The 20,112-nt window shown below is 37.6% G+C and overlaps 1 protein-coding gene and 1 long non-coding RNA gene across 14 annotated transcripts in view; one reads left to right on the top strand and one right to left on the bottom strand.

Annotated features, from left to right (window-relative positions):
• The window catches only part of CNTRL (centriolin), an 85,161-nt gene that overhangs the window by 25,820 nt on the left and 39,229 nt on the right, over window positions 1–20,112 (top strand). For 3 of the 13 annotated variants that reach the window (XM_045468797.1, XM_045468799.1, XM_045468798.1), the window contains 10 exons: window positions 2,347–2,403; window positions 4,318–4,437; window positions 4,978–5,206; window positions 5,882–6,004; window positions 6,546–6,655; window positions 8,661–8,855; window positions 12,868–13,021; window positions 14,088–14,308; window positions 17,278–17,454; window positions 19,539–19,673. In XM_045468797.1, the coding sequence (XP_045324753.1) occupies window positions 2,347–2,403; window positions 4,318–4,437; window positions 4,978–5,206; window positions 5,882–6,004; window positions 6,546–6,655; window positions 8,661–8,855; window positions 12,868–13,021; window positions 14,088–14,308; window positions 17,278–17,454; window positions 19,539–19,673 (1,521 nt within the window). Of the gene's footprint in view, window positions 1–2,346; window positions 2,404–4,317; window positions 4,438–4,977; window positions 5,207–5,881; window positions 6,005–6,545; window positions 6,656–8,660; window positions 8,856–11,107; window positions 11,282–12,867; window positions 13,022–14,087; window positions 14,309–17,277; window positions 17,455–19,538; window positions 19,674–20,112 lie in introns of those variants that run through there. The other 10 variants (XM_045468803.1, XM_045468804.1, XM_045468806.1 and 7 more) reach the window with 8 other exon arrangements.
• Window positions 1,555–10,963, bottom strand: LOC123593218. The gene is made up of 3 exons (XR_006710191.1): window positions 10,853–10,963; window positions 5,675–5,881; window positions 1,555–3,428 (listed from the first exon to the last, which is right to left on the bottom strand). It is a non-coding gene; the product is annotated as an uncharacterized LOC123593218 (long non-coding RNA).

The following is a 20,112-nucleotide window of genomic DNA, read 5'->3' on the forward strand; positions in this document are numbered from 1 at the left end:
TGATTTCATCATCTCACAGTTTGTGAGTTCAAGCCCTGTTTTGGGCTCTATGCTGACAGCAAGGAGCCTGCATGGGATTCTCTCTCCCTCTTTCTCTGCCACTCTCCCATTAGCATGCACACATGCACTCTCTCTCTTTCTCAAAATAAATAAATAAACTTAAAAACAAAAAACAAATATAGGGGCGTCTGCCTGGCTCAGTCAATAGAGCACATGACTCTTGATCTTGAGTTCATGAGTTCAAGCCCCACGTTGGCATGTAGCCTACTTAAAAATAAAAAATAAACCTTAAAAATAAAATACATATATAAAAAACAATACTTACTATAGTATGACTTGGACTTGATATTTATGAACATTTAATCAATTTTCCTGAGTTACTGATCTTTTTTATGTTTTGCTGTGAATAAATGTTTTGTTATTTGTCAACAGTTTTTGCTGGGCTTTTGTTCACTATTTTTGGCTAGAAGACATTGCTCTTATGATGTTATTTTTACCATTGACCATTTAAAAACATATTTACAGGGGCGCCTGGGTGGCGCAGTCGGTTAAGCGTCCGACTTCAGCCAGGTCACGATCTCGCGGTCCGTGAGTTCGAGCCCCGCGTCAGGCTCTGGGCTGATGGCTCAGAGCCTGGAGCCTGTTTCCGATTCTGTGTCTCCCTCTCTCTCTGTCCCTCCCCCGTTCATGCTCTGTCTCTCTCTGTCCCCAAAATAAATAAACGTTGAAAAAAAAAAAAAAATTTAAAAAAAAAAAAAATAAAAACATATTTACATACAAAGTTATTATATATTTATCATAACAAATTTTGACAACACAAATGTATACAGTAGACAATGAAGGTTTCACTCTTTCTCTTCCCTATTCCCTGGATGTTAATATATATTCTTTTTGTTTTCTATGCTTATAAAATATTATGTAATGTATATGTAATTGAATATATGTACCTCTAAATATTGTGTGATAAAAAACTTCCTGTGTTTTTGATTATGCATCTTATTCTTTACAAAACAGTGTATATCATAGCTCTCCAAGTTAAAAAACATACCCACATGTGCATACACACGTACACACAAATCTATTTTTTTCAAAGTCTGTATTGTGTTCCATTATATGGGTACTCCATAATTTAACCTACTCTTATTGATGAATATTTAGATTGCTTCCACTTTTTTATTAGAAACAATAATACAGAGAAAAATCCATGTGTGTATATTCCTATGCATTCATAATAGTAATTCCTTAGTACAAATCACTACAAGTTGGGGCATTTGACTGGCTCAGTTGGTAGAGCATGTGACTCTGAGTCTTGGGGTTATGAGTTCAAGAAAAAATTTAGGGGCACCTAGGTGGCTCAGTTGGTTGAACATCTGGCTCTTGATTTTGGTTCAGATCATGATCCCAGGGTTGTGGGATCAAGCACAGCATTGGGCTCCACACAGAGCGTGAAGTGTGCCTGAGATTCCCTCTCTTTCTCCCTCTGCCCATCTCCCCCACTCATTCTCTCTCTTTCTTTAATTAAAAAAAAATTAAATCACAAGTGGAATTACTGTGTAATTTGCATCTTAAATTTTAGTAAACATTAAAAGCTTATAACAGCTTTATACTTCTACAGCAGTGAGTGAAAGAGCCCAATTCCCCACTTGATATTATTATTTTGAACGTGTAAATAGGATAGGAAAAAAGTAGAATCTCATTGCTTTAATTTCACTTTTGTTTAGTTGTTGGAGAGTTGAGTATTGCATATGTATTTGCCTGTTCTTCTTTCATTATTCCAAAAGACTATACTATGTTACAAAAAAAATTCTGGATCTTATTCTAAGAGCCTACTTTTGAAAAACACTTTCCATTATCTTCTGCAGACTATTTGGTGATAATATTTTCTCCAGTTGTATAATGCTTTCCAGTTTCATAAAGTAATTCTTCAGGTAGTAGGTCAATTAGTCTATAAAAGAAATGTAGTGACAATGAAGTAAAACTTCTGGTGCTATTTAAACTATAATAGTCCCCTTCTCCTGCCACCAGCAAATATTAACTTTAATTAACTTTAATGTTAATATTACTCTTTGTCTTGTTGCAAGTCCTGCCAGCCTCACAGAGTCGTGAGGACCAAGTAAGGTAATACAGGTGAAAATAATTTGAGTTGAATTAATAGGTAATGGAAGGTGGTACATCTTAACCTAGTCAGAATGATGGTAAAATGTGTCCATATAAGAATGGTGCAGGTTCTAATAACATTATGTTCCTAAGGTAAGTTTTCAGTAAAGAGCAGCTTCTATTTAACTACAGCTTAACTCCCTAAAGTTCTCCAGGTGATGGTCTCTGTCTGCTTTTTTCTCCTTTTAGCCCTTGTCTTGGTTTCTTGCAGAGCATTTTCTGCCGATTCTTTATTCTTCCTTAAAGGTAGTTCCTTCAGGGATGAATTGCACACTGTGTTTTTCATGGTTTGCATGATACCTTGTATTAATATGCTTATGTACATTTTAAGTGTTGAATCTGGCTTGCCTTCTCAAGAAATGTGCTTGTGTGTGTGTGTGTGTGTGTGTAATTTTTTTAATTGATGTTTACATAGGTCTGTGAATTTGTGAAGGAAAGAATTTGTATCATTTTTCTTATTGGTAAATATGTTAACTGCAGTCAACTCTTGGTTATCCACAGCTAGTACCGTAACTAGCCTTACTTTCCAGGTCCTTAGACTCCTCATTTGCTCTCATTTATGCATTTCTTCAGCAGACATTTATTGAATGCTTACTAAATGCTACGCCTAGCTCTATAAGAGACACAAAGGTAATTTTAAGATGCACAGAGTATGTATCATTTGCCTGCAGAGACAAGTCCCTACATTGTCCATGGATCCCGTCACATTTGCCTTTGTTTGGGCCTTACTGCCAATGATCTTTCTTTGGGAAGAGAAGCCCAAGATTAGTTGATGCTGTTGGTTGTGAGTTGCCTTCTTGAGATTCAGGGACTTAAGGGGGAGCATTCAGTGAGAACATCAATGTGGGTAATGAGCTGAACACCCTGCAGCAGCAGACAGTGTTGAATTTGAAATCCAGGAGACTTGGAATTGAACTCTGCCTCTTCCACCACAAGTTGTGCAATTGGGCAAGTTATCTAGCCTCCTGGTGCAGCCTTTATCATCTCATAGGGTAGTTGTGAAGATTCAGTGAGACAGCACACGTAAAAAAGGCTTAGCACAGTGTCTCGAATACAGTGAGTACTTGATCAAGATTACCTGTTATCCCAGTTAGCCTTACTTCCATTTTGATGGATAATCAGGAGATGACTGTAAGCTGAATCCTGCACGACTTTGATTTCCTGGGCCTTGTAAAATGTTCCTGTCTGTTTATGTCTTATTCTCTTCAGCTTGCATTTTTATATTAATGAAGTTTTTCTGCATGTTTTTGTCTGGTAACTACTATCAGACCCTGTCAAAAAATAAAAAAGACAAAAATCACTTAGCGGACCTTTGAAATGAACTCACCGGATTGGTTTAGTAGAAAGGGGGCACGTAGTGGTAGTTAATAAAATATTTAGCATCTGCCACTAATCTCATGTGTAACTTTTGACAAGTCAGCTCACCAATCTAGGACTCAATTTCTTTATTTATATTTCAGAGAATTAAATTGGATGATCTCTTTTCTTCTAGCTCTAAAAATTTCTAAGAATAAGTAAACTGTAATTATAGTAGAATTATTTTATTAAAAATGTAATATTACATATTGGGATCTGATTGACCTTATTTACATCCTTTATCCTCTATTACAAAGAATAATGTTCAGAACACTGAGATACTACAGCAGCAACAGTACAACAATTAAAACCAGTCTCTTAATTTCCTCCTTCTCACTCCTTCTTCTGATTCCTTTGTAATTAATCCCAAATATCATTTCCATCCATAATTTGAAGCTGCTATTAAAATTGTAGAGTAAGTTAAATAAATTAGTGTTAATTATTGGAAAATCTGGAAGCAGGTACTTAATAGATTACATAAAAATAATTGATACAGAATTATTTTCACGTTTGGATAAAGCAAATTTAGATGAGTTTTTAAATCTTTATTCATTAAATCTTTATACCCTGAAATAGCATATAAACTTCAAAGGTCTTTTATGTGATCTCTTATGAAGTGGTAATTTTATATTGCATTCTTTATAATCCTTTAGAATGAAAACAAAATGCTGTGAGTGTTCTGCTATTTGCTGCGAGGTTTAAAACAATCTGATTATTAGCTATGATTAGAACTTGCCATACCATCATACTTGTATACTAACTTACTGACACTGTATGTTGTTTCATATCAAATTGGACCAATAGCTAAAACAGAAGACCATGGAACTAATGCGAGCGTGTCAAAAACAGTATGAGATGGAACAGGAATTGGCCTTTTATAAAATTGATGCCAAATTTGAGCCACTAAATTATTATCCATCAGAGGTGAGTTAAACTTCTTAGTAATCCACAGTTAAAGCCAGCAGGGAGTGGAGTGGGGGGAGGCAGATGGTGGAAAGAAATGTTCAAGGGACATTCCACTTTCAGAGTAAACATATTTTGCTTGAAACAGTGAATTTTTGGTTCAGTAAGTTAAAGCAGCCTCCAAAAAAGGTAAAAAGCCCCAAGGGAATCTGTGATTCCAACGAATATCATAATATTATTTCATAAAAAAGTCAATTATTATCACTTATTAGGTGGGGTTTTACTTACATATCAGCTAAGAAGCCAAAATAAAACACTGAAATTTCTGATTTGAGAGATTAAGCAATGCCAATAATCACATACCTGTAGGCAGTTCTTTAATCAACCAAGCTAAACCCACTCTTTGGGGATGGGAAGAGGAACACCTTGAGACCATTTTTTGTTTTAGTTCTTTTTTGGTATGTTAAGGGTAAGATAAAAAAAAAAAAAAGTATATATTTTTTACCTGGCTGCTTAGAAGTTACTTATTAAACCATAAATCTTTACTTATTTTGCTTTTAGTATGTCGAAATTGATAAAACCCCAGATGAAAGTCCCTACATTGGCAAATCCAGATATAAGAGAAATATGTTCACTACAGAGAGTTACATTATTCCAAATGCCCAGACCATAAAGATCGTAAGGATGGAGCCAGATGAAGGGGAACAACTCAAAAACGAGCACGTGAACTTGAGAGCCCATACGCCACTGGACATACAACTGGAAGACAAAGAAAAAAAAATAAGTGCAGGTTAACAAGTTATTTTAAATTCTTTAAAAATGTAAAAAGATTGGATACATAGGCGAATTTCGTTTTACAATTCTTTTGAGTAATCGTGCTGAAGGTTACTGTAGTGTTGTTTACATGAAAAGCCTAAAACAAAAGTAGTAATTCACGGAGCAAATTATTTTTTAATAATTCCTGTGACGTTGAAGAATGGGGTTCTTGACAGTAATTTGGTGGCAGTATGTCCAGGGGATCCAAGAATGCTTAAATCTTGACCTGCCAGCAGGTCCTTCTCACCATTGGAGCTGCACACTCAAAGGCTAATTGGTCATAATTGTAGCAAGTACACTTAACGATTACTATACATGTAGCCAAAACCTAAAGCAGTACTTTGGATAAGCTGGATCAGTGCACCCTCCTCAGTCTTGGGCCTAAGACCAGCTTCTGACTCTTCCTAACCTGTCCCCAAACATCCGATTGAAAGGATCTTACCACTTCCTGGCAAGTCACAAAGAGGAAGAAGTCAATCCAAAAGGGTACTTAGAGACCCTGCTAATGGCAAACTCCACTTACTCGGTGGGCTTCATGGATACAGAAGCAGAAAGCAGAACTGAGTTTATGCATCCCCTTAGTAATTATGGTCCATGGTGGGGCTCTTTAACAATCCAGTGGAGTAGCTCATCTTTCCTTGGTTGGTAGCTAAATGGAAAACAGGAAAGGCCAGTAGAGAGGCTGACTTGGAGAGGGGAGAAGAGAGACCTGAGATATCCATCTCATACACTCTGTACAAAGTTCTGGAAGAGGAAAGCAGAAATAAATCAGATATTTGTGTAGACTAGCTTCAAGGGGCTCATGGTTTTATAGGAGGCAGTTTTATAGGAAGGGAAGGAGACAGAGAAATTAGAAGTTTGAGGTAGAGAGTAACTGATTGGAGATCACCCCCCACCCCAAGCTGGAAGAGTGTTCAGTGGTGAATTTCTTGATTTTGAGCCCTATCATAATTACCTCAAATACAGGCTTTTTGTTACAGCTTGAACTTAATTATAACTTAGTGACAAAGAAGTGTGTATCTATCAATAAAAACCTTATTTGCTCAAAAGAGTTTAGTATTGGACATAGCAAGTAAAGCCCCTTTAATGTTAAGAATTTTACAAATTATCAATTATAGTTCTATAGCCTATGATGAAACTAGAGATTAACTGAGAGGAAAACTGTCATAAGAAATTACTTTTTTAAAATTTCTGTGATCTAGAATGACAATTTAATTGGGAGGAGGTGGTTATTGTGAAGAAAAAAAATCTCATAGAAATTTGAGAATTCAAGATTTTTCTTGTGTCTGTCTGCATGGTTTTTAAATTTGCAGCGCAAACTCGACTATCAGAACTACATGATGAAATAGAAAAGGCAGAACAACAAATTTTAAGAGCTACTGAGGAATTTAAACAACTGGAAGAAGCGATACAGCTTAAAAAAGTATGTAAAAGCAAAGTAGCAATGCAAGAGGAAATGCAAAATATTAAAGGTTTTCTCCCTTCATAACCACGTAAAACATTTTAAATCAGTGCTGCCTAATTAATTATGGTGTAACAATTTTCAGAGTCAGCTTTGGTTCTAGCATTTTCCAATTACATTTTCCTTCCACCCGTGATCACATCCTATTAGTGTTCTATAAAGTACGTAGAAGTAAATGACGTCTAATTTATGTAAAAATACGTGTTCAATAGGAAAGTGTCTCCTTTACCCAGGGAAGTTGCTGTTTCCTGTTGTATCTGTTGTAATCTGATTAAGCACTACCCACCTTTAAGATCCTGGGACCTAGGTTAAGAGTCAGAAGACATCTCTACTATACATGAACATTATCAAACACAAGCAGCAAAAATGTAAATGATATAAAATATGGTGAACAAAAAGAAGTAATTAATACACTCTCGGAAAGTTTGTCATGCAGAAGTAAGCAGCTCAAACCCATGATGTGATTGCACAGGGAGAAACTTAAAAAGGAAGTATTTTGACAGTTTTTCAGTGTGTAAAAGGTTTCAGTTATTTGCAACTTGTAAAAAGCAGTATTTCAAAATTATGATGGTAATTGCATTCATACCACAGTAGGTAAGGCAAGAATGTGAAGTTCAAATTGTAGATTATTTTAAAAGATACACTATTGTGATTTTAAAATTATATACTAACTACAAATTGCTTCAAGTTTATTGGAAGCTTACTACATGCTAGTCCCTGTCTGGGCTGGGCCCAGAGTGATGAATAAAACAGGTATGTTTCCCTCCCACATGCATAGGAAATAGGTAATAAACAGTAGAAAAAAAAAAAAAGGGAAAAAAATAATATAGTTAAACAACAATGTGTTATAGTAAAAAAATAGAAAATTAGGAGAGGCAGTAAAAAAGATATAATTTAGATTGTGAGGACCACAGAGGCCTCTCTGAGGAGGTGACATTTAGGCTGAAACCCAAAGGACGACAAGGAGCCAGCGAGGCAGAGTTAGGGGGTCAGGTATTCCAGGCAGAAGTGAGAGTGTGCACAAAGACCTTGACACTAGAGATTGCTCCGTGGAGTGAGGGAGAGTGTTCCGGAAGATGAGGGTAAAGAGTAAATAACCGGTTTCACAGGCTGTGGTAAGGGGTTTGGATTTTATTCGGAATGGAATGGGAAGCTTTTGAAGGACTTTAGGAAGTTAGAATGGCTAATCCTATTTGTGTTATTGTGAGGTCACTCTGGTTACTGCATGAAAGCAAAATGGGGTGAGGGAAATGGAAAGAATGGGGATGTGTCCCATGTCTCAGGGGGCTATTGTTGAGTACAGGCAAGAGATGACAATGGTTTGGACCAGGAGGGTGACGGTGGATGCGGAGAGAATGCATACTGATTGTCAGCAAAATGTAGCAGTGAACTGATCAGACTTCAAAATGGATTGGAAGTGGGACCTGAGGTGAAGGGAGCCATCAGGAAGGAGCTTACTAATTAAAAAAGAATGTTTTATAATAAATGTTGGCCAGAGCTTATATAGATTGATAGATGTAAATAATGTATATACTGTTGAAATACATGGATGCTTATAAAATGTGCTTGAAAAAAATTATTTTAAATGAGTACATATAAGCCTACATTTTTCATTACGCTATTAATTTAGATGACATGCTAGTAACAAGGGTAAGGGCGAAGTCAACTACCATTAATGTTATGGTTATTATTATTAATAATTTACAATTTGCTTATACTGAATGACAACTTCGTTTTTACCTATTAGGAGTTTTCATAAACTTTTATAAAGTGAGATTTTCCTCATGTAATAAGCATAAAAGTATAAGATGAATGGAATGCCTAGGTGACTTTTACATTAACTTTTATTTAAAAAACTGGTAGAGCACAGAATACCTTTTAGAATTTTAGAAATCATCGTCTTTAAATTTGTAAATCACTGTTGCTATCCTCTGTTAATTCTGTTTTGGGGTGTGTGGGGGATTAGATTTCAGAAGCAGAGAAAGATCTTCTTTTCAAGCAGTTGGGTAGTAGGATACAGCTTCTCAATAAGTTACGCCAAGAAGTTGTGGATCTCGAAACACAGATGGAAAAGCAAAGGCAAGAAATTGCTGAAAAGCAGAATGAGATCAAGGACCTGCAAATAGCCCTAGATAGCCTGGATTCCAGAGACCCAAAACATGTAAGCAAATGGAGAGATTTTGGCTTGTTTTATGGGGACTAGAATATCATTCCATCTAGAAATTATGTCTCTTCATTTTAGCCCCAGAGTTCTTTCTGAAAGTCTTTGAGTTTGATGCACAGGTTTGAGTGATATATATGTTTATGGATGTGTGTGTCTGTCATATATATCTGGTTGTGTATTTTGTACGTGTGTGTGTGTGTGTGTGTGTGTGTGTCTATCACTGTGTTGAAAACAAAACCTAAGGCTTGAAGGAGATAGCTTTTAATAGATCGATAGATGCATGGTACTCATTTTTTTAAGTGACTGAGTTTCGTTGTATTTCAAATCAAGAGAAACCTGCTGCAAGGTGCTGTCCAAACCTTTACCCTTTCTCTTTTCTTGCCTTATTTTCTTAAGAACAAGGTGGTGAGATGGGAGAGCTGAAAAGGGTCCAGAATCCTTTTTCTACCTCTTTAATCCTCTATGCAAATATTCTAAAGCTATTTGTTTCATATTGTTTTGTTTCTTCCTTAAAAAAGGAAACATTTTTCTAGGGTGTGTCCTCCTATGTGGCCATAGGTGGGCAGGTGGCTGCAGGATGGAGTTAAGTTGTCTCTGTCTTGAGAAGTCTTAGTAGTAGCTTACATTTTGCCCAGTATTGGTAAAAAAGGAAGTAAAAAAAAATTCCTGCATATTTTACTGGTATGCTTTGAATAATAATGTTATATATTAAAGGAGGTTTAAAATCTCTGGATTAAGAGATATCATAGAATTTGACATGGTAAGAACAATACACTGTAATTACTCTCAATATTATTTATCCTTTTAAACATTTTAATAAAATATCATAGATAATTTTGAGAAGAGGTAACCTTATCATTCACAGACATAAGGTGTTTTCTAACAAAAGCCTAAGACTAGTAAAATTGAAAGTAAAAGAGGACTTAATTATTTTAAAGAATTTTCCTTATGCGAAAAAATTGTAGATTTCCAGTAATATGTCATATGGTCAATAATATATATATTTTAAGTTTATGTATTTTTGAGAGAGAGAGAGTAGGGGAGGGGAGAGAGAGGATCCAAAGCAGTCTCTGCACTGGCAGCACAAAGTCTGACATGGGGCTTGAACCCACAAATGTGAGGTCATGACCTGAGCCAAAATCATGAGTCAGATGCCCAATCAACTGAGCCACCCAGGCTCCTTTTTGGTATCGTTAAAGCTACTTAGTTTTTAAGGTTACAGCTTTAGCCAAAGCACCAGAGTATGTCTCTTTTTAATTTGTTCACCCTGAGGGAGCGTCTTTTTTCTGATTTGCACAAAGTCACCTTCTTGGCTAGGTTTAGGCTCCTCACATTCTACAAAATATAAACATTTTAGCAAGAGGGAAGGAATCAGGAGTGGGATCCCAGCATACTTTTCTATAGGTGTGAATAGACTTTTATCCACTTGAGTTTTATTATCTAAGCAGATAGAGTATTTTTCTACGTAGCAAATAGAATTTAAAAGTAAAAGTTTTTGAGAGATTAGAAAACAGTATGTCAGTCTGCGATTGGTGGAAAACAAATATATTAAGTGCCAATGATGTTTTCCATTATGCTGGGGTTTTTTGCATATACTGGTGAGGAACTTTCTCACAGTGTCCATATGGCTGAGGACATTTTTAAAAAGTTTGCATAAGATGAAAGTGTGATTTTAAAAGATGAAATGATTTCCTAAATTCACCTTTTTAGGAAGAGGCTGAGCCCATGCTATGCTACTACAATGACCCTTTCCCCACAAAGGAACTAAAGGTGTACAGGGATTAATTATTTTTAAAATTAGCTAAGAGCCAAACCTAGGCAAGTTTTCAACAAACGAAAGCATTTAACTAGGTTTCTAAAGGAAAAAGTACTATTTAAAAATCAAATCCCATTTTAGCTATAAAAAAAAAAAAAAAACACACACTTCATAGGTAGAGGCACAAACACCACAGCAGCAAACATAATAAAGGAAGATTTGTGTTGTTCTTCCCTACCTGGCAATGCCCTGTGGAAGCAAAAGGTAACTGACTGACTGTTCTCTGTAGGGAATTAGCCTGTAGTAATCTGTTGCAAAGGCTGTGCGTGATTGGTCCTCGGAAGCTTCCTGTGTTGTGATTTAAAGCACGGAGGGTGGGGCCTGCCCGCAGAAGCTGCTCGTGATTGGATGGGTTGGGCTGCCGCTCACTCTCCGCCAAGAATGTGGTTTGAAGCCCTGGGAAGTTACTGAGACTCCAAGCCGATGACAAAAATGTGGCTGTCAGAGAGGGAAGTGCACGTGAATTTGAAAACAGCCTTAGAAAGTGTTCCGCCCACAGTTTCCCTGTTCTCAACGGCTCAGTTCTAACAGGACAAATGTTAAGTTAAGGTATGATCCTTTTCTCTCTCTCTCTGCAAAAGACTTGAAAGGAGGAGGAGTCAGAGATGTAAGTTCCTGTTTTTATAACTCTTGTGAGCGCCACAGTTGTGAAAATCGCAGAATCTACTTTTGCTCCCATGTGTTTAATGCAAATCATTAGCATATTGAGCTTTTTTGGGTTTTTTGCCCTGCGTGTAAAGAGATTTCAGTGGAATTTTTAATGGTGAATTTTAAAGGTTTATTAAGAGAGACATGAATGCAGGAGTTTTTTGTTTTTGTTTTAATTCTTTCTTGAGCCATACAAATTCTAAATGTACTTAGAATTTAAGCTGTTATCTGCACTTACCTTTCCAGAAAGATTTCAGATTGGTGTTAGGAGGGCAGAGAAAGAAAAGTTTTGAAAATTCCACCAAGTTTCTATTAAACAAAAACCATCTGACCAGGCTCTCATTCACTTGTTCCTTAAAAATGAAGAGACTTTTCTTTCTTGGCTTTGGTGGCAGCAGACATCTAAAATTGAGAAATGTTCTTTTATAATCAAATGGGTATTAGCCATGAGAGCCTGGGAGTTGGCTCTTCGGCCTGTGATATACACTTCTTTCTCCTGCTAACGTTCTCTTGGTTTGTTGTTCTGTTCCTCTGATCCCGTGGGGGCAAACCGGAGCCCTGAGGATGTCAGTGAGAGGGCAAAGGTTCTCTGGAGAATTATTTTGTCTCCACATGAACAGTTGCCTCTAAGGAAGACCTGGGCAAGTCATTGGTAGATCTGAGATTCCGTTTTCACATGTAAAAAGAAGAGTTAAACCAGACATTGATTCTCAGTTGTTTTTTCTTCCCTGAGCCCACCTGGAAGTACAATCCAGTTTTCAGTTGACAGTAGCTCCCTAATGCGGTGGCTCTGGGGTGTGAGTGGCTGTGTGAATATGGGAAAACTCAGTTTTCCACCAGGGGCATATGTCTTGGTAGAGGAGTGTGCCTCCGTGTGGCCCTCCATCTTGACAGTGACTGGGCTGAATGGTGTAGGTCTCAGCTACCAGTTTATCGAACCTAAAAATCATGTGTTTCTTTGTCTAAGGAATCAAAAATACACTTGAATTCTAAGTAAGTATTTCTTCCATGTCTCTGTTTCTCCCTAAGAAACCTTTTTTTAAAAAGCGTGTTTAATGTGCTTTTCTGATTAAAAAGGTATTGTCTATTACAAAATGTTTAGTACTAAAAATATTCATTAAAAAAATCTGTAATCCCTCCACCCAGATATAATTCTTGTTAACATTTTAGAATACACTCATTTTCTATGGCTATACTGAGTATAAAAATCAGTTAACATTTTGGAAACCAATTTTAATTGGTTTTTAATGCCCTGCAGAGAATTTTGAGCTTGGCTACATTACCTCGTGGCTGTACCCTTGGAAAAATAATTTAATCTCCTTGATTTTCAATTTGCATATCTGTACAATGGAGGTGATTTTCAGATCAAGTTATCATGAGGTTTAAATGAAAACCACTGTGTGAAAACAACACAAGGCCTGACACAAATAGACTCAAAACGTTACATTTTATTTTCCATTCTGCCTTAAGAAATGGTAAGCATTATTATTTTTTTTAAGAGTATAAGGAACTCAGGACTTTGTTAATTTTTTTTTTTCAATTCAGTGCCATATGAAGGCTCAGAAAAGAGGTAAAGAACAACAACTTGACATCATGAACAAGCAGTGCAAACAACTTGAAAGCCGTTTGGATGAGATACTTTCTAGAATTGCCAAAGAGACTGAAGAGATTAAGGACCTTGAACAACAGCTTACTGAAGGTGAGAATTTAAGTAGGATTTAAGGTAAATCAGTTCTAGTATTAATAAAAGACAAGTGACACGCAGGCAGGCATTAATCCTGATATGCCTCAGTTGTTCGTACTAGTGTTTGATAGGAAAATATTTGCAGAGTACCTAAAAATGTTTCATCAAAGTAAAAAGTAAAAAAAAAAAAATTCAATTTTACTTTTGTTGTATTGATTCCTAGTGAGTCAGGTCATTGCATTCAGTAGGCTAGAAGCCAGTGTATAATCATGGTAAGCTGGGGCATGTCACTCTCTTTCAAAGCATATAATCCTTTCAGGAACAAAGAGCCCATTGACACCAGGGCATTCAGTTTCTAGTTATAAGGAGAGTATGGGAAGAATTTAGGACCTACATTTGCAATGCAGATTGAGATTGTGACTTTGCCATAATGGTGGGAAAGGAAGATAATATAGGTTGTAGTAGTGTAAAAGGATCCCAATCCCCGTTTTGCCATTATCAGCTGTGTGGCCTGGGACAAGTTATTCCTGTCTCAGTCATTAGTTGTTGGCAAGATTAAACGAGGTAGTGTTTGTAAAGTGCCTGGCACATGGTAAGCATCCAGTATATGATTTGGTTGGTGGTTTGTTTTTTTTTATAAGTCTTCAAGTTACATGTTTATGCCGCCGGTCTTGGATTAGACTTCTATGTTGAGTGGTTTTGTTTTGTGTATCTAGCGGCAAGAACTCACAGTGTTGCTGCACATTTTTCATTATTTTATTTGGAAATTTATTTAGAAAAGTTTACTTTCATTATTTTATTTTAAACTTTTTATAGCCTGAATTGAGCATTTTATAAGCAATGCCCACTGAATATACTGTTTTTATTTTTTATTGTGTAGCTACTTAGTAGTCCTGTACTGTGGACCAGAGAGGGAAAAACTATCATTATATCTTGAAAAAGAAAAAATGAGATAGTACACCATTTACAATTTCATTCTTAGCCAGTAACAAATAACTAAGGAGACTAAATGCTGTAGTTCTATATCGTGAAAGCATTTTCTTGTATACATTGTCACCTTCCCTTTTTCCATTTTGCTTAGGACAAATAGCAGCAAATGAAGCCCTGAAGAAGGATTTAGAGAGTGTCATCAGTGGGTTACAAGAATACCTGGAGACTATCAAAGGCCAGGCAACCCAGGCCCAGAATGAGTGCAAAAAGCTACAGGATGAGAAAGAGACATTGCTCCAGAGATTGAGTGAGGTCGAGCAGGAAAGGGACCAACTGGAAATAGTTGCCATAGATGCAGAAAATATGAGGAAGGTATGATTTGTTTCTTCTTACCTGTTTCCTGAGCCTCAGAAGTAGGTGACGTCCAAATCAAGATAGCTAAGGAAGTTAGCAGCTGTGCAATCTGAAGTGACAAAAAGTCGCAGTGGCTATTTAGTGGGGTTCCCCCCCCCCAGGTGTGACACACTTGGAATCATTATTTTTCCTTTACTAAGAAAAGGAAGGTTATTTTAGCTGAATTTCTATCCCTGAAATGTGTTATCCCATAACTCTAAACAATGCGAAATTGTAGCTGTTACATTAGCTGTATTAAGTGGTTGTTATTTGTACAGCAAAATTAAGCACAACATAATTTTCTTGTTCATAATTTTAACTATTTACCAAACAAGAGGCCGTGTTGTAAACTCTACCCTTCTATACCTGGCTTGTTGCCATTCATTTGGAGATTTCACTTGATCTGTTTTAGTTGTTTGACAAACTTTATCTTGCATGAGAACCCATATTCCCAAATTTCATCCCTCGTAGGGTTTGTGCTGGAGGTTTGAGGTCATATATGCAGCATTATGAAATTTCTCAGGCAGATAAAAATGTTAAAAATTGTTTTTAACACCATGCACTCACAACTCAGCTTAAGAAATGAAACTACGGATATATTCGAAACCCTGTGTGTACCTCCTTACCGAGGTAACAGAATCTTGATATATTTATTTCCCTGCATCTCTCTTTTATTATATATAAAGTCATCCATAAGCAATATGTAGCATTGTTTTGCACAATTTTAAGATTTATGTAAAAGATATCATAGTGTACATATTCTTTGGTCACTTTTGTCTTCCTTCCTATTTATGACTTGGGAAATTATACACGTTGATATGTATAGCTCTGCTTTGCTTATTTTTGTGAGGGTATATAGCATTCCGTTGTAGGTAGCTACCACAAAGTTATTGCCTATCCGTTCTCCTCTTGGAGGACATTTAGGTGGTTTCTGGTCTTTTGCTATTACAATGTTGAGCGTAACATCCTTGCACACAATCTTGAGCATGGGGACTATGTTCACATTGGAACTGTGAGTTAGAGGGTATGTGCCTGCTCAACTTCATTACATGTCAAATTACATCCATAGTGATTCGATCAGTTTCCACTCCAATCAGCAATGCGAGGGCCACCACTATACCACATTCTTGCTAACACCTTAGTGTTGTCCAACTTTTATTTTTTAAGCTTTTATTTTGAAATAATTTTAAATTCACAAGAAAGTTGCAAGAATAATCCACATAACTCACTGTACCCTGCGTTCAGAGTCCTCAATGAATATTTTGCTACATCTGCTTTCTCTTCTTCTCATATATAATTTTTACATACTTTTATATGAACTTTTTTCTAACCATTTGAGAATTAGTTGTAGACCTCATCCTCCTTAGCTTCTAAATATTTCATCGGGTATTTCCTAGGAACAGGGACATTTTCTAACATAGAATATCTAAGAGAATAATTATCACATTCAGGAAATTTAACATTTTGTCAGTTTTATTGTTTGCCAGCCTGCTGAATTTGAAATGGTATCTTTTTATTATGAAAATTTTACATTTATAAGGAAAGTTGAGAGAATAGTTTGGCGAATATCTATATGCTCTCCCAGACTCAAAAAATATTTTGCTGTATTTGGTTTTGTTCCCCTGAGTTATTTGAAAGCTGGCAAACATCATGACATCGTCCCTTAAGTACATATCTCTTAAAAATCAGGACATTTTCTTACATCACTACGATACCATTATTACACCTGGAAAAATTAACAATAATTCCCTAATATCGTCTAATATCTGAACCACGTTCAGATTTTGCCAGTTGTACCGAGAATGTCTTTTACAGCTGTGTGTGTAAATGTATGTGTAGAGACGAGGCCAGTGGTCCCATAGGGTGTCCCACATTCTGAATTTGTCTACTGTTTTCTCGTGGTTTGTTCAGCTTGTTCCCCTATGCTCTAAATAAACTAGTATCTTGTTTTAACTGCATTTTCCCTTGAATACTGGAGAGACTGGACACCTTCCATTTGTTAATTTGCTATTCAGCTTTCCTCTTCAGTGAATTCCCTATTCATATTTTGTGTCCATTTTTTCTCCTGGATTGTCTGTCTTTTTCTTAATGATTTGTAGGAATTCTCTAAATATTCTGGACCTTTGTTGGTTATATATGGAGTTTGCATTTTGAACAAGCAACTCAAATAATTCAGACCTCCCTGAGAAACTCTTCTGTGGAAGTTCTTATCACAAGAGCCTCCTCTTTAATCCAGAATTGTTTGATCCAATTCTTCAAGATCCCAAATAAATAGGTGAAAGCTGTAATGTTTAATCATAAAAAAACAGACGGGCTAAAATGAATCAGAACTGTGGTACGCCAGTCAGTATGTATTTCTGTTGTCAGTACTCACTCACGTTACTCTGTCATCCTTAATATTAGCGCTAGTCCCATTTTGTTCTTGTAATAAGTGAACATGCTGTGGTTTAATAGAAGAGGGTGCAGGCTTTGGAGTCAGAGATCTGGGTTCATATCCTGTCTTTTTAACTGCGCAGCCCTGTGCAGTTTACTTACATGTTCGTTCTGTCCTCTTCTGTGAAATGAGGATAATGCCGTGCCTTACACGGTTACCGTGAAGATTCAACAGAATACACGTGAAAGCATTTATTCCAGTGTCTGATGGAGAATAGGCCTAACGTTTTATACCCCTCTCTTCTTACATATTCAGGCACATTTAAAGTATCACACAGATGGTTACTTTGGAAAACATGTTGGTAGCTTACTGATTTTTCTGATTACATTTAGTCAGGACTTTGTTTTCCAGCCTGGATAAGCACAGCCTGTGGCTTCATTGTTTGTTAATGAGGGCTTTCTGTGCCAGGCCAGCATTGGCTGGCCATTTGGTTCACAGTGCTCAGGTTACTTATGATGGCTTGCCGATGCTTAGGCAGAACAGAGGGTTCCATAAACATACCGAATCCTTACAGGAGCTCGCAGAACTGGAGAGTGCCCTCCAGGAGCAGCATGAGGTGAATGTATCCCTGCAGCAGACCCAGGGAGATCTCAGTGCCTATGAGGCTGAGCTAGAGGCTCAGCTGAAAATACGGGATGCTGAAGCCAGCCAGCTCAAGGAGGAGTTGGAAAAACTTAGAAGGTTCAGCCAGGTAAGCAGCAGCATAAAGCCATCTAGAATCCAAGCCCTGTGGTCTTAGCATACCAGCCTTTCTTTAATTAAATGCAAGATTAAAGACTTTGTAATATACTGTATATGGAATGATGGGAAGAGTATACATTTTTGGAGTCAGATACTCTGAGTTCAGATACTACCTCTGTGAACCCCTGTGTGAGCATGCAGATCACGTCATAGCTCTTGAACCTCTGAAAAATGCCTCCTTGTCTGTAAAAGGGGTTATAGTGAGGATAAGGGAAATACTGGGCACCAAAGTATCTACTAGTTTATATTGTACTTGCAAATTAGAGAAATAATTATTCACCCAAGAACCGCTTACTGATTGGCCTTTGAGGGCCAGGTGCTGTAGATGCTGCAGTGACCAGCACAGACACAGTCACTGTCCCTGTGGAGCTGACAGTGCAGTAGGTGACACGGGTGTGGGAGAAAGAAAGGGATAGCAGGGGAGGGGTGGTCAGGGAAGTCTGCCCTAGAGAAACTCACTGAAAGGGTGAGTTGGATTTTGCTGTGCAGAGGCAGCGGGGGTGCAAAGGGAAGGGGTAAGGGACGAATGTTCTAGGCAGAGGCAAGGAGAGGGAGCACAGTGCATTTGAAGTGCTGAAAGTATGGCTCGTGGATGCCAGGAGCATAGAAGAAGAGTAGGCAGGAATGTGAGAGATCAAGGCAGAGAGGCAGACAGGGGCCAGTTACAGTGTATTCTTACTCAGATTAAAAATGTCATTGTCTTCAGCTGTTAGTCACATAGGCTGCATCTTTCGCCAGGAAGCCCATCGCGACCTTCCTCTTGTGCCTGCTGGAAATCTGGGTTTAGAATCCTGCTTTGGTTTTCCTATAGCCTGTGCTCAGTTAAAACATTTTATCATGTGTCTGATAATCATCTGTTCAGACTGTCTGTCTCTCTTGCTAGACCCAGAGCACAGTGAATACCCAGATTTTATATGCTTGTTTCTCTTTTCTCAGTGCCTGGTCACGAAGGGGGTCAGTATGCACTTATTGGATGAAAATGACATAAAATAAGATAGTTTAAATCCCAGGAATGTATGTAAAATAGCATTCGTGTGATTAGAAAAGGAAAAAAAAAAAGTCATGCTTATTATAGTAATTATGTTAATTTGTATCCCTTTACTTATCAGATATCAAAACCACTTGACAATTGTCAGGATTATATTTCTCAAGAGTACCAAGGTTTACAAAACTACAGTTGATAAGATCAGAGTGCAAAAATAGGAAGCTGGGGGAAAACAATTAAAATGCCAGAATAAATACAGATTTCTAAATAATGGTAAATAAAATGGCATCTCATTTCAAATAAAAAATAAATTCTCTTAAGTTTTCAAGCCAGCCTTTACTAGTTTAAGATCTGTTCTCCGTTGTATTTCCATTGTCCTTTTTTTCCCCCTCGTGAGTCTTGACAAAAGTGTTATAGCAGCCTAGCCTTTTCACAGATTTACTGGGTATTGAAAGGGACTCTCCCCTTCTTGAAATCAGCACTGCCAGAATTGGTCTTCAAGCCATATGTTGAGGGTACGGAGCATAGCAGTCTCTCCCTGACCCACAGATCTCTAATTGGGGTACTTTAGCTCTATGAAGTCACTTGAGATGCTTGTTAAATGCAGATTCCTGGGCCCTGTCCTCGAGCTTCTGGCCCATTGAGTCTGAGAGGTAGTCTGGGCATCTGCATTTTTCACAAGCACACCAAGTGATTTTTGATGAGGACCACAGTTTGAGAAATACTGGTCTGAGGAAAAGAGGAGCAGTCTCTGTTGAATCACTCACAGAACTCTCAAAGGTAGGTCCTTGGGCCCAGCGCTGAGATTCTAATTTGGTATATCTGGGCTGAGCCCATTGTGATGTCTACTCTTAAGTGTTAATAGTTGAAGGAGACATGTGAAAAAGATGAACTTGGGCTTTGAAATCTGAGCGTACGGACATAAAATGGAGTTACTATGAAACCATAGCTAGCAAGGAATTGTGCGTGTATGTAAATTTATGGCTTTTTAGATTGAAAAAGCTGTTGCTGTTTTATGTTTTCATATCGTTTGCTTCCCACGGCAATAGTTAGAACAGTCGGCCCTTCAAGCAGAACTTGAGAAGGAAAAGCAAGCCCTCAGGAATGCCCTCAGAAAAGCCCAGCTCTCCGAAGGAAAGGACCAAGAAAACAGCGAGCTCCGCACACAACTTAAACAGCTGCAGGTAGAGACGCGTTCGTCCAGGGTGCATTCTCACGTAGGACACCCTAAGGTGTTGCTGCCTGTAGTCAGACCCTTAACAGCCTGTGCCAACATGTTGTAGGCTACTTGAATTATTAGAAGAGAAGAACTCTGGGTGGGATGGTACCAGAGCCTCTGTCCTCTTGTGAGCCCATCGTTGTAAAATCATGAACATGCGCATCTTTTGTGTTGTGGTGGTGATGTGAAGAGACGGAGGCAGTGTCAGGAGTAAAGAGCCAGTGCTGTGGAAACTCACGGGTGACAGCCATACCTTGCATTTCTCTGAGAAGCAGATTTGTCACCAGACGGAGCTAAAAGGATCAGATGGGTGCATTCTTCTTCCCCTGAAATATCTTTGTGATTATCCAGGAATTTAGCTAGAGTGGGCTGCAGAACTTCTTAACTGTAAACAGTGTTCACAG

The sequence above is a fragment of the Leopardus geoffroyi genome, chromosome D4 (assembly GCF_018350155.1).
Source record: "Leopardus geoffroyi isolate Oge1 chromosome D4, O.geoffroyi_Oge1_pat1.0, whole genome shotgun sequence".
Lineage (NCBI taxonomy): Eukaryota > Metazoa > Chordata > Mammalia > Carnivora > Felidae > Leopardus > Leopardus geoffroyi.